The sequence below is a fragment of the Macrobrachium rosenbergii genome, chromosome 25 (assembly GCF_040412425.1).
Source record: "Macrobrachium rosenbergii isolate ZJJX-2024 chromosome 25, ASM4041242v1, whole genome shotgun sequence".
In the NCBI taxonomy this organism is placed as follows: domain Eukaryota; kingdom Metazoa; phylum Arthropoda; class Malacostraca; order Decapoda; family Palaemonidae; genus Macrobrachium; species Macrobrachium rosenbergii.
In genome coordinates this window covers 16,800,333-16,816,172 of record NC_089765.1, presented here as the reverse complement: position 1 = coordinate 16,816,172, position 15,840 = coordinate 16,800,333, and the positions used below count along the sequence as shown (strand labels likewise).

Genomic DNA, 15,840 nt, shown 5'->3' with positions numbered 1-15,840 from the left:
TCTTAACTCACCAGCGAGACAGACTATTGTAGGAGACAGAAACGCATTTTCGCTAATGTGGCAATGCATTATCAGTGCTTCTGAAGGCTGAATGTCTTTATTTATAAGGAATGTCTACGAAAAAACGAGAGGGATATATCTTGAGGTCATAGGCAATGTTATCCATATTAGGTGTGGCTGGCTGGCAGGATACAAATAGATGCAAGAATCTCTGAATCGGTAATCGTACATTGACAGACGAGTGAATCGACGGTGCTTACCATATGCCCAAGCATCTCAAAGATGCTGGAGTCATCTGCATAATCTTTGGGGTGTCTATCACTAGAGTGCATTTACATTTTAGATGCAAGGCTTGTCTCTGAGATTTACTTTCCTTTGTTCATTCTCTCTGCCTTTTTCCCCTCTTCTTCAAGTCAGAATCTAGTTCCAGAACGTGATTGTCATCTTATAAGTACGCGTGGGAATATTCCCTGACTGATTCCCAGAAGACGGAATTAAAATTACCGTCAAAACAATGGAATAACTGGGAGTAATTTAGAGTTACCACAAGATTGCTGTGGGAGATGTTCCCTTATTGATGAATATGTACGTGGTATTTCTTCTTCTTCCTTTCTAGCTTAGGACACTAGGAAGGTAAATAAAGCAAAAAAAAAAAAAAGAAAAGAGAAGAGAAAGAAAATTAATCTTATTACAAGTTTAACCTTTACATGACCTTTGAAGCCTGACCAATTTACTCCTTGCACTGAGTGAGATCAGGCAACTTTGGGAACAAAGAAGCAACAAATTCGAGAGTTCGGAAATGAAGAGACTAATTCTCGAGTTTATAACCTGTAAACGAGGCTGTGGTGTATCTTCAATAGCCCTCGGGAGCACTACCCGAGGTAACACCTGTAGAAATGAAAAAAAGATGACTTTAACATCGATTTCGAGCAGAAGTTAGGAGATTTCCGGGAAGTGCCGACAGTACTCCACGCAGTGAAAGAAGGTGTACATTTAATTAAGTGACCTACAATTAAGTATGCGAGTACTTATGGTTCTGCATAAGCATAGAAGTGCATAAGTGTATAAATGTATAATGAAACTTAGCAGTCCTAATTATTTAATTACTGATACATTCTCGCTAGTAGGAAAATGCTAATTATGACGAGCACAGACATCAGCTGGTAAGACGAGAGAGAGAGAGAGAGAGAGAGAGAGAGAGAGAGAGGGAGAGAGAGAGAGAGGAGGAACCTGTCATTTTTTGTACATTGATTAATTTGTTTTTGTATTTGCTTCATATGTGAATTTGACAGCGTTTAAGCATGACTGGTTCTCTCTCTCTCTCTCTCTCTCTCTCTCTCTCTCTCTCTCTCTCTCTCTCTCTCTCTCTCTCTCTCCCCAACATTAAGTCTGAATCGTCAGTATTGAAAGATTTTGAGCTCAAGTTTGAATCTCTCTCTCTCTCTCTCTCTCTCTCTCTCTCTCTCTCTCTCTCTCTCTCTCTCTCTCTCTCTCTCTCTATATATATATATATATATATATATATATAGTATATATATATATATATATATATATATATATATATATATATATATATATATATATATATATATATATATATATATATATATATTGAGAGAGAGAGAGAGAGAGAGAGAGAGAGAGAGAGAGAGAGAGAGAGAGAGAGAGAATCAAACGGTTTATCAAAGGCAAACTGATGCCTCGATAAATCACGCTCTTTTGAGCTGCCGTGAAAATAACCGCCCTTCCGCATCGTCGGGGGATTTTAACCCCTGGGGCGAAATGATCACCCATCCGCGACAGCGATTATTATCGGAGTGGCGATGGAGTGGTAAAGGATGTCGATGTCAGTGATTACCAGAGCGTAAATTGATGGAGTGGGAGGTGATTGCTGAAGTGGCGAATCGACGGTAGATAGAGATAGAGAGAAAGATAGATGGGTAGGTAGATAGTTGTTTTCCATGCTGTGAACTTGTTTTCCATGCTGTGAACTTTCTTTCCATACTGTGAACTTACTCTCCATACTGTGAAGTTACTTTCCATACTGTGAACTCGCTTTCCATACTGTGAACTCACTTTCCATACTGTGAATTTACCTTTCCTGGACTTGTCTAATGGCGTCTTCAGGCTACTCGTTAACCTGTCCAAATAATTTTTTCTTTACCTGCCTTAGGGCTGCACATCTGCTTTCCAGTCACTTTCTTTCCACTCGACTTCTCATATCCTGGAAACCTCAAGAGCCGACAGGCTAACACACACGGAATCATTAAACTGGTTCCAGTTTCCAGTAACCTATAAAATTTTCCAGGTTGATTTTTTTCCACGTCCTGACCACAATTCGGTTAACGCTCTTCTGCTTTTTTTTTTTTTGCAGGATATTCTCCAGGCGTCGTGGGCTGAGTTTTTGTTGTTGGTGGCCAAAATGCAACCCGAATTTCGGCTAGTTAACTCGTGGTTCTCTTGGGAGGACAATTATCTTTCTTCTTGACAGAAGCCTTCTTGATTTTGGAGCCATGGCGTGAGTCAAATGACTCTTTCTAAGAAATGTCGAAAAGTAAGTTGTTTTTATACTTTAGTTTTGAGTTACAATATACAAACGCTTCTGAATATTTTGCAGGGACTTTGCTGCCCTGAAATGGAAGACTGCAGTATCTGCAAAAATACAAAACTGAGAAAAATGGTAGATGCTGCTGTTTTCCCTTGCCTTACTACTGATTTTGCAGATGCTGCAAATGGGACCCCTAAATTAAAGCATTGAAGAATCATTCTGAAACCGCAGTAACTTGTGTATTAGTGTTTCACGAGCCCAGTAGGTGGCATATCTCAGTTTCGAAAATTTTGCAGATACTGCAGTTTTCCATTTTAGGGCAGTCTAATGAGCAAGGTTTGAAGGTTTTCGATCTGGAATGCGATGTTTGTCATTCCTCGATGTACAAATTTCAGCTAATGCCTTACCAAGCTACTTCAGATTTTGTGAGAGATATGTAAATATTTGAAGACATAAAACATATATCGATTAAAACGTCATCACTGTTTAGGGCACTTGTGAAAAAATTTTCGCTGACAATAAAACTTGTATTTGTAAACCTCCAATTCAGAGAATTTAAAGCCTACAGCTCTCGAAAAATACGGTATACCATTTTTTGAACGTTGATTGTTAAAATAAGAGATTTTTTTTAAAGGCTATTACTGTTCTCAGTAGCAATTTCCGGGTTAGGGTCTATACTTATGAGAAAATTGCCGTCATCAATGATTACAAACAGTTATCCATCCAATGCTGGCTCTCTCTCTCTCTCTCTCTCTCTCTCTCTCTCTCTCTCTCTCTCTCTCTCTCTCCTCAGTAACCATTTCAGATTTGGAATAAGTGTTTATAAGGAAATTGCCTTCGTCAGGGCTTACAAACAGTTACCCAACCAATGCTGGCTCTCTCTCTCTCTCTCTCTCTCTCTCTCTCTCTCTCTCTCTCTCTCTTCGTCTTCTTCTTCCTCTTCCTCTTCTTCTTCGACTTTTTAGTAGGCATTTCGAATTTGGGATACATATTTATAAGAAACCTACCTTCATCAAGACTTAGAGACAGTTACTCAGCCAATGCTGCCTGCTTCTCTCTCTCTCTCTCTCTCTCTCTCTCTCTCTCTCTCTCTCTCTATAATCCATCGCATCAACGAGTCACCGCCCTTTCTTCCTTTCAGGAACACACCCTAAAGATTGCACATACAAAGACATGACCGTAGGATTGCAGGATACCTGTTGCCCCGTAATCACGGAGCAAGACCCATAAAGCAAAACTGTCATTGCATTCCTCTCTCTCTTCCCTATCACGGGAGAAAAGACTCGCATTGCGCAAGAGAGAGAGAGAGAGAGAGAGAGAGAGAGAGAGAGAGAGAGAGAGAGAGAGAGAGAGAGGAGAATTCAGTTAAAATCTCCAAGTCAGTTATCAATACATATGACGATGCGATTAGAGTGTGTGTATATGTTTATGCATGTACGTATAAATACCTGCATAGAAGAATATTTTTTAATATACTTTTCTACGCTTTAGTTATATGTATATATATATGTATATATTCATACACACACACATATATATATATATATATTATGCATATATTTATATGTATTTACATATGCATATATATATATATATATATATATATATATATTTATATATATATATATATTAAGGAAAACAAATGCAACATGAGACCAAGTTCAAATACATAATTTACCTGTATTACCGTAATACAGAAATTTAGTAAATAACACAAACGAAGTCTATTTTTGTTTATATTACAAGAGTTTCCCCATTTTCCTCTTTTATTGATAGTATACAAACGCATACTTATACATATCTGCCAACCTTATAAGTATTCATGCTATAGTACGAGGGTTCTGAAATGTTTTTTTTTATTTTATTCATAGTATATACACGTATACTTACACATACCTGTATGTCCTTATAAGTATACATACTACAGTACGAGAGTTCTGAACATTTTCATCACTTAATCATAGTATACACACGCATATTTATACATATTTGCCAACCTCAAAAGTATTCATGCTACAGTACAAGAATTCTGAAAATTTTCATCTTTTATTCATAGTATACGCACGCATACTTATACATATTTGCCAACTTTATAAGTATACACGCTACCAGCAAACACAAGCGAATGTCCAGTCACGTTCTGTACACGATTTGTACTGTGCGTGACCTTTGACCTAAACGTCCCAAGAGGGAGTGTACTCTTTCACTCCGTCGTGAGTAAGACTTCAAGTTCAAGGCCATAAAGGAATCGAGCTTGGGATCACTCCCCAAGGAACCCTGACCTTTTGACCTTTCGTCTTTGTACTTCTTGGAGGTCAATAACACGTTCCTAAGATGGGGAGGGCGCTTGGTACCTGGATGAATATCAGATTCTGTTTTGTGATGTTTGTGTTTGCTTGATTATTTTTTTATATACCTGCATACACCTGCATACACATAAACACGTACACATACACATATATATATATATATATATATATATATATATATATATATATATATATATATATATATATATATATATATATATATATATATACGTATGTGTGTGTATGTTAGTGTACATGTGTATGTATGGAGGTGTGTTGGTTTACGTATATACATTTTCTGAAACATCGTTTAGATATTTTGAACATAAAGGTCTCTTATCAGTCATGTGTATTTTCTAAAGGTGCGTGTATGTATGTATATATACATATATGTATATATGTGTGTGTGTATTCGTGTACGTGTTTTATATAAGTGTATATGTACGTATATATGAAAAAATTATCAAACAAACAAAAACAATATATATTCAGAAAGTCTCTTCAGTATATAATCTCTTCTGAAAGGCGAGAGGAAGCTGTCACTGCGCATGCGCCGCATTGTGACGTCAAAATTTTTAGCTCCGCAGCACTGAGTAATTTTAATGTCGCGGCATTTGAACACGAATGGACGACAGCTCTCGTAAGGTGAAGATTACTCAAAATATAAATAGCATATAGCCTTGGAGGCAAAAACTGTTGCGGTATAAACAATACCGAGTCTTTGATGTGTAAACGCAAACTTTCACTCCGCTGAGTCAAACTGAGTCACGAGTCGTTTGTATATCTCTTTAGTCCCCTAAAATAAAATTCTATTAGGAAATAATTTTAAATCGTAAAAGAGGCTAAATTCGGAAGACTGGTATAAAGAAATTCATGATAATTTTAACTGGGTATATATATATATATATATATATATATATATATACTCTTTATATATATATATATATATATATATATATATATATATATATACATATATATATATATATATATATATATATATATATATATATATATATATATATATATATATATATATATATATATATATATATATATATATATATATATATATATATATATATATATATATATATATATATATATATATATATATATATATATATATATATATATATATATATACTATATATATATATATACATATATATATATATATATATATATATATATATATATATATATATATATATATATGTACGATATATATATATATATATATATATATATATATATATATATATATATATATATATATATATATATATATATATATATATATATATATATATATATATATATATATATATATATATATATATATATATATATATATATATATATATATATATATATGACTACCCATCCACGTGCATCTAAATAGCACCCCTCTTAAGTCAAGGTCAACGCAGACCATCGATATAAAGACACTTGAACCGCTTACCAGCTTCCCAACCGGGTAACTCGCTCAGCCGAGCCTATTACCCGATGGATCCTAATGACAGTCATTAACAGCAACGTTCGTAATCAACGTCGTTTCGCTTAAGATAAGTGGAGAGGATGATGAGGGCGATAATGACAGTGATGGTGATGTGATGGTGGTGGTGGGGATGATGGCACTGATAGTGATCGGGTTATAGTGTATCAGGGATATCTGTGGTGAATGGTAGATGGGATATTTAGGTGATGTCTCTCTCTCTCTCTCTCTCTCTCTCTTCAACGTTATGAGCTCAAGTTTAAATAATTTTTCTCTCTCTCTCTCTTCCAACATTTGGAGCTCGTTTCAATTTCTCTCTCTCTCTCTCTCTCTCTCTCTCTCTCTCTCTCTCTCTCTCTCTCCCCAATAGGATTTATAAAGCCAAAAATTTAAAATGAGAAAAATAAATTTATCAACAACACGAACGGCAGAAAATAACGAAGTATCTGTTACGAAAAATAAAAAAAATGATAAAATCAAGTAAAAAATAAATGATAAATTAGATACACGAAGACGCGCCAGATAACCTACATTCAATCAATCAGTCAGACATGCGAATATGTAACGAAATGATAAAGAAATGATAAAGAAATCTCCATAAATTAAATATATATCTAATATATATATATATATATATATATATATATATATATATACATACATACATACATCAACACTGATTAGAATAAAAGAAACAAACAAACATATCGTAGAAGATCTATGAATGAACAAAGAAGATTGTATTAATAACACAAGTTCATTACACTGAGAACGAGCACGTGCATGACAGGCCCAAGAATAACAGTTTATCATCATCACTTAATAACGGTAATTTTACATTTTTGCTAATTACGGTTGTATTAAGTCAACCTAGCGTTAAATACCTCTTTTTTTTTTCAAAGAGGCTTTTGTCATTCTAATTAGGCGAGATATTCCGTTAGGACCCAGATTCCCTCGGCGAAAGATGAATGGAATGTGTAATTACGCTGAATAATTAGCTGGTTTTACGCCGTGCTACGCAAAAGGCGTACGACATTTGCGTAATCACTCGAGAGTACTATACGTGCCTTTGGCGTACTTAGGTTGGCAGAAATGGGGCCAGAGTTTAAGTATTAACAAGTAAAAAATGCGCAGAATATCTTCGGCGCGATCGAGTTTTCTGTACAGCCGCTACAGCGTATAATCAAGGCCACCGAAAATAGATCTATCCTGCGGTGGTCTCGGTATAATGTTGTAAGAGCGGCCTATGAAACTTTAACCATTGCCCGGTGGTGGCCTATCCTCTATCTTTACCAGAAGCACGATTATGGCTAAGTTTAACCTAAAATAAAATAAAAACTACTGAGGCTAGAGGGCTGCAATTTGGTATGGTTGATGACTGGAGGGTGGATGATCAACATACCAATTTGCAGCCCTCTAGCCTCAGTAGTTTTTAAGATCTGAGGGCGGACAGGAAATGTGCGGACATAATAAAGTGCGGACGAACAGACAAAGCCGGCACAATAGTTTTCTTTTACAGCAAAATAAAAATTGAACCATACGATTAAATCGTACTTGTAATACGTCAGATAAATTATGTATGTTTTGTGTGTTATCTGTATAATTACAAGTTAGTCAAGAACGAGGTATATACACAAATAATCTGTAAGTAGATAAAACCACTGGAAGGCTTAATTTCAAATTAATTATGAATGTGCAGTTTTTTTTTGCAAAGGGTGAAAAATAGCCAAATACGTACATAATCCACAAATGAAGAAAACCGCTGGAATGGTTGGTTTCAAATTAGTTATCAATGTGCAGTTTTTTTTTTGTGCAGAGGGCAGAAAAATCAATTTAGGCCTAGGGTAGATTTCCATACATCATTTTCCTGTTTCTTGCTTTCTCTCGAAAATGTTGATAGAACGATCAGATGCTATTGTAAACGTCCTATTTGCACTGCTGTTGATCAGCGCCCTATAGAAAAAAATGAGGTTTTTGTGCCGAAGAAACGCGAGATTGACTCAGGTTTGTATAGAAGGCAAAAACATCATTTACATTGGAATGGCTTCCAACGAGTCTATAATATCTCCACTGAAGCTGATAGACCCAGTTATAATACACACTTAGCAAATTATACACTCCGCGACGAAGCATTCTGGATACACCCTTTATACCGTACGAAGTGTAAGGGAGAGAGAGAGAGAGAGAGAGAGAGAGAGAGAGAGAGAGAGAGAGAGAGAGAGAGAGAGGAGGTCGTTTCATTTCCTGCGTGACGTCGTTGTTTTTTCTCCGAATTGGCCGCCTGGCTCAGTACTCTCCCGTTTTGAGATTCATTTTAGTTTTCTGCAAAAGAAAACTATTGAGATGGCCTTGTCTGTCCGTCCTCAATTTTTCTGTCCGCCCTCAGATCTTAAAAACCACTGAGGCTAGAGGGCTGCAAATTGGTATGTTGATCATCCACCCTCCAACCATCAAACATACCAAATTGCAGCCCTCTAGCCTCAACAGTTCTTATTTTATTCAAGGTTAAAGTTAGCCATAATCGTGCTTCTGGCAACGATATAGGACATGCCACCAACGGGCAGTGGTTAAGGTTTCATGGGCCGTGGCTCATACAGCATATGCCGAGACCACCGAAAGATAGGTCTAATTTCGGTGGCCTTGATTATACGCTGTAGCGGCTGTACAGAAAACTCGATTGCGCATAAGAAATTTCGGTGTATTTATTACTTGTTTATATCTTAGATTTAATTTGGTCTGTATTTACTAATTCTCTTACAGTTATTTCTCGGTAAATGTCAAGTCGACGTTTGATTGTTATCTTTTAGAAGAGTTGTTGTTTATTTTTGCGTTAAACCCTCGACTTCCTACAAGTTTTTTCTTTATAAAAAAAATTTCCACGAATCTTGTTTTTCATCTTTCGTTTTTGGTCTTATTTTGTGCAATAGTCTCTAAGGCTCTTGAAGAAATATACTTGATGCAAATAGTATATTCAGATTGGCTTAAAATTCATTGTTGTCATGTCAAAAAGTAATATTCTTTTTAAGGATTTGGTAAACTTTTGATTCTGCAGATCGTAAACGAGAAAAATTGTCCTTAGGATTTTAAAGAGGTCTTAAAATGTACATATATTATACATATGTATATATATATATGTGTGTGTGGGGTTGGTGTATATATACAGTATATACATATATATATATATAAATTCGTATGGTATTTTTACTAATGAAGATATAGATAGTTCACATAAACAGGAACTTTCGTATTTATATATGTCATACATACCCACACACACACACACACACACACACACACACACACACACACACACATATATATATATATATATATATATATATATATATATATATATATACATACGAGTATATATGTTTACATATATTACAATTACTTAAACAGGCATTTGTAGCCCTATATTTTAGCATCTATATACCGTACCTATTACAGTTGATAATAAGATACTTGGGCCTTACATCAAGGTATTCATTATACCTGGGATCGCACAGTATACCTTACTGTTCACTAATATAATGAAATCGGCAATACAATGAATTGGATCATTAACTTTAGCGAGTATGATGAATATGATTTTTTTGTGTTCAAGGAGCTTGGCACATTAATCAGTTTGTCAGAGAGAAAGCCTTGAGAGAGAGAGAGAGAGAGAGAGAGAGAGAGAGAGAGAGAGAGAGAGAGAGAGAGAGAGAGCGAGCGAGCTGGTTTTAATGAAATAATATTAACACTTTTTTTTTCAAGAGGTCAGAGAAAAAGCATTTTATGCCTATATAATTTTTAGCGTTGACAGAGAGAGAGAGAGAGAGAGAGAGAGAGAGAGAGAGAGAGAGAGAGAGAGAGAGAGAGAGAGAGAGAGAGAGAGAGAGAGAGAGAGAGAGAGGTGATTATTGTAAAATAATCTGTTAACACCTTCACACTTTTCTCAAGAGTGCGAAGAAAAAGCATTTTGTGCCTATATAATTTTAAGCCTAGAGAGAGAGAGAGAGAGAGAGAGAGAGAGAGAGAGAGAGAGAGAGAGAGAGAGAGAGAGAGAGAGAGAGTTGATTTTAATGAAATAATCTGTTTACATCTCAGCACTTTTTCAAGAGGTCAGAGAAAAGGCATTTTTTTGTTTATATAAATTTTAGCCTTGACACAGAGAGAGAGAGAGAGAGAGAGAGAGAGAGAGAGAGAGAGAGAGAGAGAGAGAGAGAGAGAGAGATCCGTAGCTACTGTTATATTCATTATCAATATAATATTTATTAGTGTGTTTCCTAACTTAGAGAGCCCTGATAATTCGAGAAGGTTTTTCCAAAAGACTATCAGTAGTGGCTACATCCTCTCTCTCTCTCTCTCTCTCTCTCTCTCTCTCTCTCTCTCTCTCTCTCTCTCTCTCTCTCTCTCTCTCTCTCAGTCAAAGCTTAAAATTATGTTGGTATAAAAAACTTTTTTCTCTGACCTCTTGATAAATGTATTAAGCTCCATGAGAGAGAGAGAGAGAGAGAGAGAGAGAGAGAGAGAGAGAGAGAGAGAGAGAGAGAGAGAACACTAGTGTGGCTGAAGGCTGTTTGAACTGTGAGAAAGTTCAAATCTTTAGTTTTCTGAGCAAATTCAAACTGTACATGCATCAGGTAATTAATGTTCTTCTGTGAGAATATAATTACTTGAAAACAAACAGAACTGAAAAATGTCTATCTCTTTGTGAGTCGAGTGCGCTTACCACTGACCCACGTCATGAGAGAGAGAGAGAGAGAGAGAGAGAGAGAGAGAGAGAGAGAGAGAGAGAGAGAGAGAGATGAAAATCTAAACCGGTAAGAAAACAGAGACAAGAGGAAAGAATTTAGCCAAACTAAAATAAAAATAAAATCATTGAGAGAGAGAGAGAGAGAGAGAGAGAGAGAGAGAGAGAGAGAGAGAGGAGAGAGAGAGAGAGAGAGAGAGAGAGAGAGAGAGCGAGAGAGAATTTCAGAAACGGTCAGAGAATAGAAACAAAAGGGAAATTTGTGGTCGAACTAAAATGAAAATAAAAATCATACCAGAGAGAGAGAGAGAGAGAGAGAGAGAGAGAGAGAGAGAGAGAGAGAGAGAGAGAGAGAGAGAGAGAGATAAATTCAGAAACGGTCAGAGAATAGAAACAAAAGGGGAATTTGTAGTCGAACTGAAATGAAAATAAAAATCATGCCAGAGAGAGAGAGAGAGAGAGAGAGAGAGAGAGAGAGAGAGAGAGAAACGGTCAGAGAATAAGAATAAAAGAAAAAATTTGCAGTCGAACTAAAATGAAAATAAAAATCATGCCACAGAGAGAGAGAGAGAGAGAGAGAGAGAGAGAGAGAGAGAGAGAGAGAGAGCGAGCGAGAGAGAGAGAGAGAGAGAGAGAGAGAGAGAGAGAGAGAGAGAGAGAGACCAAAGGCCGCCGTAAAACAAAAAAAAAAAAAGAGAAAAAACTGTAAATGACCTAAAATAAAAATAGAAATAAAATCACCGCTTATTTTTATCCCACGACCTTAGACGACACGACTCCCATAAACTCCAGCGGTAATAAAATTATCAACACGTTTAGCAAGACCTTCAGAACGCGGCCAATATTTTCTTTAGTCATTAAGGAAGCCTTGGTTAAAGAAGGGTTCTTAACCGCGAACTGCTTTTCAGATTTTGACGTATATTACCAATCTGTACTTTTAGGTTGGATGTGTGTGTATGTATGTATATTTTTATGTATATATGTTTATGTTTTTGTATGTCTTCATGTATCCATGTATATGTTTATGTATGTATATTTTCATTTATATATATATATATATATATATATATATATATATATATATATATATATATATATATATATATATATATATATATATATATGTATATCTTTATACTTGTTATGTTCATGTATATGTGTATGTTTATGAATGTATGCATATGTTTATGTAGGTATGTATATGTTCATGCATATGTGTATATGTACGTATGTGTTCATGTAAATATGCATATTTTCATGCATGTATGTGTTCATGTATGTATGTATATGTTCATATAAATATGTATATGTTTGTGCGTGTATGTGCTCATGTATTATGTATATGTTCATGTATGTATGTAAGTGGTTATGTATGTATGTTTATGTATATATGCATGTGTTTATGCATGTATTTATTAATTATGTATATGTACATGCATGTATGTACATGTTCGTGTAAATATATATGTTCATGTATGTATGTATGTATGTATGTATGTATGTATGTATGTATGTATGTATGTATTGTACAAGTCTACGAGGAAACGATTTATGTATAGAAATTCATATGAATATCATGGTGACTTCATAAGTTCATTAACCTTATTGAAGATTACTGAAGCAGCAAAACCTGGCATCTGTACCAAACTGGCAACAATTCCTGAACTTTCTAAAACTTTAATTTTCAGAGAAAACAGAGAAAATCAAACTTCCAGTTGTGCAAAATCAGAAAATGATTGATAAAAATGCTGCTGACACTGTTGACATATGAAAATTGCCAGTCATTCTTGCCAAGGAACAATAAGAAAAGGGGGCTGGGGAAATCCTGTTTTCGTATGAGAATAATATTTCATATGTTCCCACTGATAATTTCATAATCATTTACAGAACGTATAACTTTGCTCTAATATTGGCTTATTACGCTGAATACTTCCTCGTGTCCGCTCATTTGTCAGATTAAACTTGAACAGTTGATATTGAAGGATAATTCGCATTCCAGCAGGAAGTAGTCACTTAAAGAAGCAAGCATTAGATATATATATATATATATCTATATATATATATATATATATATATATATATATATATATATATATATATATATATATATATATATATATATATATATATATATATATATATATATATATATATATATATATATATATATATATATATATATATATATATGAACATTAAGTTTCAAGGTAAGGTTGTAAGAGAAAGGAGCAGGACTTTTAGTAAGACGTGACGTCACTAATGACTATGGCTATTATTATTATTATTATTATTATTATTATTATTATTATTATTATTATTATTATTATTATGAGGTCTTTCTACCTATTATTATTATTATTATTATTATTATTATTAGGCCTGGAAAAAACTATTCTCTTAGTAGGTACTGTCTAGTGCTTCATATGTGGCGCACTGTAGATGGTATTAAAAGCTCTTTTCATTTATCTCACCCTCATGTTTTATCATCCATTTCCCCTGGAAATGGATGACCGGCCTTGTTGCAACGCCAGTGTGCCGTAAACCAATTACTCAATCAATCATTTCTATGTTGTAATATTCCTGTTTTCCTCATATGGTTTGGACGAGAGAGAGAGAGAGAGAGAGAGAGAGAGAGAGAGAGAGAGAGAGAGAGAGAGAGAGGTTCATTATCCAGACAGACCTAATTGATAAAAGCAAGTCCATATAAGTTATGTGAGAGAGAGAGAGAGAGAGAGAGAGAGAGAGAGAGAGAGAGAGAGAGGTGTTTATTACCCAGACATACCTCTTTGATAAAAGAAAGTCCAAATACGTTATGACTGAAGAGAGAGAGAGAGAGAGAGAGAGAGAGAGAGAGAGGAGAGAGAGAGAGAGAGAGAGAGAGAGCTGACAAACTGCTTCATCTGACCATTTTATATGAACTGAATTTCATGGGCAATAAATTTGAGTTCACACAATACAGTCACACTGCTCCCTTACCTCTCTCGTTCCTCTTGTGCACTTCTCCCTACTTCTGTCTATCTGTCAACGAAGCTCATTCCCTTAACGAGGCATCAAAGGACGGGAAAAGCCTCACTTTCTCTGTCCTTTAGACAGCGACGCCTGACAGCCAAAGGATTGCGTCAAAAGGGGGGAGTTGTAGCGTAGGACTTCGGCGACGACGAGGTCATCGAATCTGGCGACCGGCGCCGGCGCGTTGAAGTCACTCGGGCGTTGAAACGACCTCCATATTGTTAGCCACAAGTTTCCACCGCCCCCCCCCCCTTAATCGTTGGCGTCATTATCATAATTGACGCTACTTTACGCGCCTGCGTAGTAGGTCTGCGTTGCTTTGTCCGTGGCCATTAGGTCGACTGGTAGATGGAATTAGATTTTAACTGGGATCATCAGGCACGTTGGAAGATTGAAGATTATAAGCATTTCATTCGAGATCACCCACTGGATTGTCAGATGGAATTAGGGGATTTTATCCGAGATCATCAAAGCAATTGGCAGCAGGAATTAGAAGATTTTATCCGATATCATCAAAGCAATTGGCCGCGGGAATTAGACGATTTTATCCGAGATCATGAAATCAGTTGTTAGATGGAATTAGATTTTATCCGAGATCGTCAAATCGAGTGGCAGATGGAATTAGATTTTTTCCGAGATCATCAAAATAACTGGGAGATGGAATTAGAAGATTTTTCCGAGATCATCAAATCAACTGGCAGATGGAATTAAAACATTTCAAAGAGAATTATGAGACGTGTTTCGATATGAGTGACGATCGCATTAGCGTACAGCGATGCCATTTGAGAAGGATTTACAATAATATACTATTATAGCAGAGTAATTATCAAGTTCATATTACGTATATTGACTTTCATTACTTATTTACGCACATTTGCAAAAACAAAAGGGACGGATGGTGGTTCCTTTAAAAGACAAGTAAAAAAATGTGCTGAAGTTTCTTCGGCGCAATCGAGTTTTCTGTACAGCGTTTAATGCTATATGAAACTCTCAACCGGCCTTGCTGGCTTGTGTTGTTGCGGTGCCAGACACACGATCATGGCTAACTTTGACCTTAAATCAGATAAAAATTACTGAGGCTAGAGGGCTGCAATTTGGTATGTTTGATGATTGGAGGGAGGACGATCAACATACCAATTTGCAGCCCTCTAGCCTCAGCGGCTTTTAAGATCTGAGGTCGGACAGAAAAAGTGCGGACGGACAGACAAAGCCGGCACAATAGTTTCCTTTTACAGAGAACTAAAAAGGGAGATTACGGTTTTATAAACAAGTGATTTATTCTGGAACATCAAAAAAAAAAAAAAAATACTAACAACATCTATACAACATTGCGATTCATAACCAAATCAGCATTCGCCTCATTAACAACACCACACTTACCAACACCTGTCAAGATTTTCCCTCATTACCTGACCTTAATTACTAATAATCTTCATCGCTCATTTAATGGACTATTAGTGCATATCTTTTAATTACACTTTCTTTCGTATTATTACTATTATGAAGTTTAACTAATTTAGGAAAATGGTTAGTGGAAGTATAAAATCATAATATAAGTAATAATAGGAAAGGTATTGTTTATGTTAATAAATACTACAGGATTTTAATTGAAATTAGAAATATTGCAAGTAACTTGTAATAATAATAATAATAATAATAATAATAATAATAATAATAATAATAATAATAATAATAATAATAATATGTGCTGGCCATAATGTGATCTCAGGAACATTTACGT

General features: G+C 35.3%; 1 protein-coding gene across 1 annotated transcript in view; it reads left to right on the top strand.

Moving 5' to 3' along the window:
• Positions 1 to 15,840, top strand: part of LOC136852383 (uncharacterized) — a 71,026-nt gene that overhangs the window by 41,283 nt on the left and 13,903 nt on the right. The window contains exon 5 of the mRNA XM_067126974.1: positions 2,375 to 2,554. Within this exon, the coding sequence (XP_066983075.1) occupies positions 2,545 to 2,554 (10 nt within the window). The 5' untranslated portion in view covers positions 2,375 to 2,544. The remainder of the gene's footprint in view (positions 1 to 2,374; positions 2,555 to 15,840) is intronic.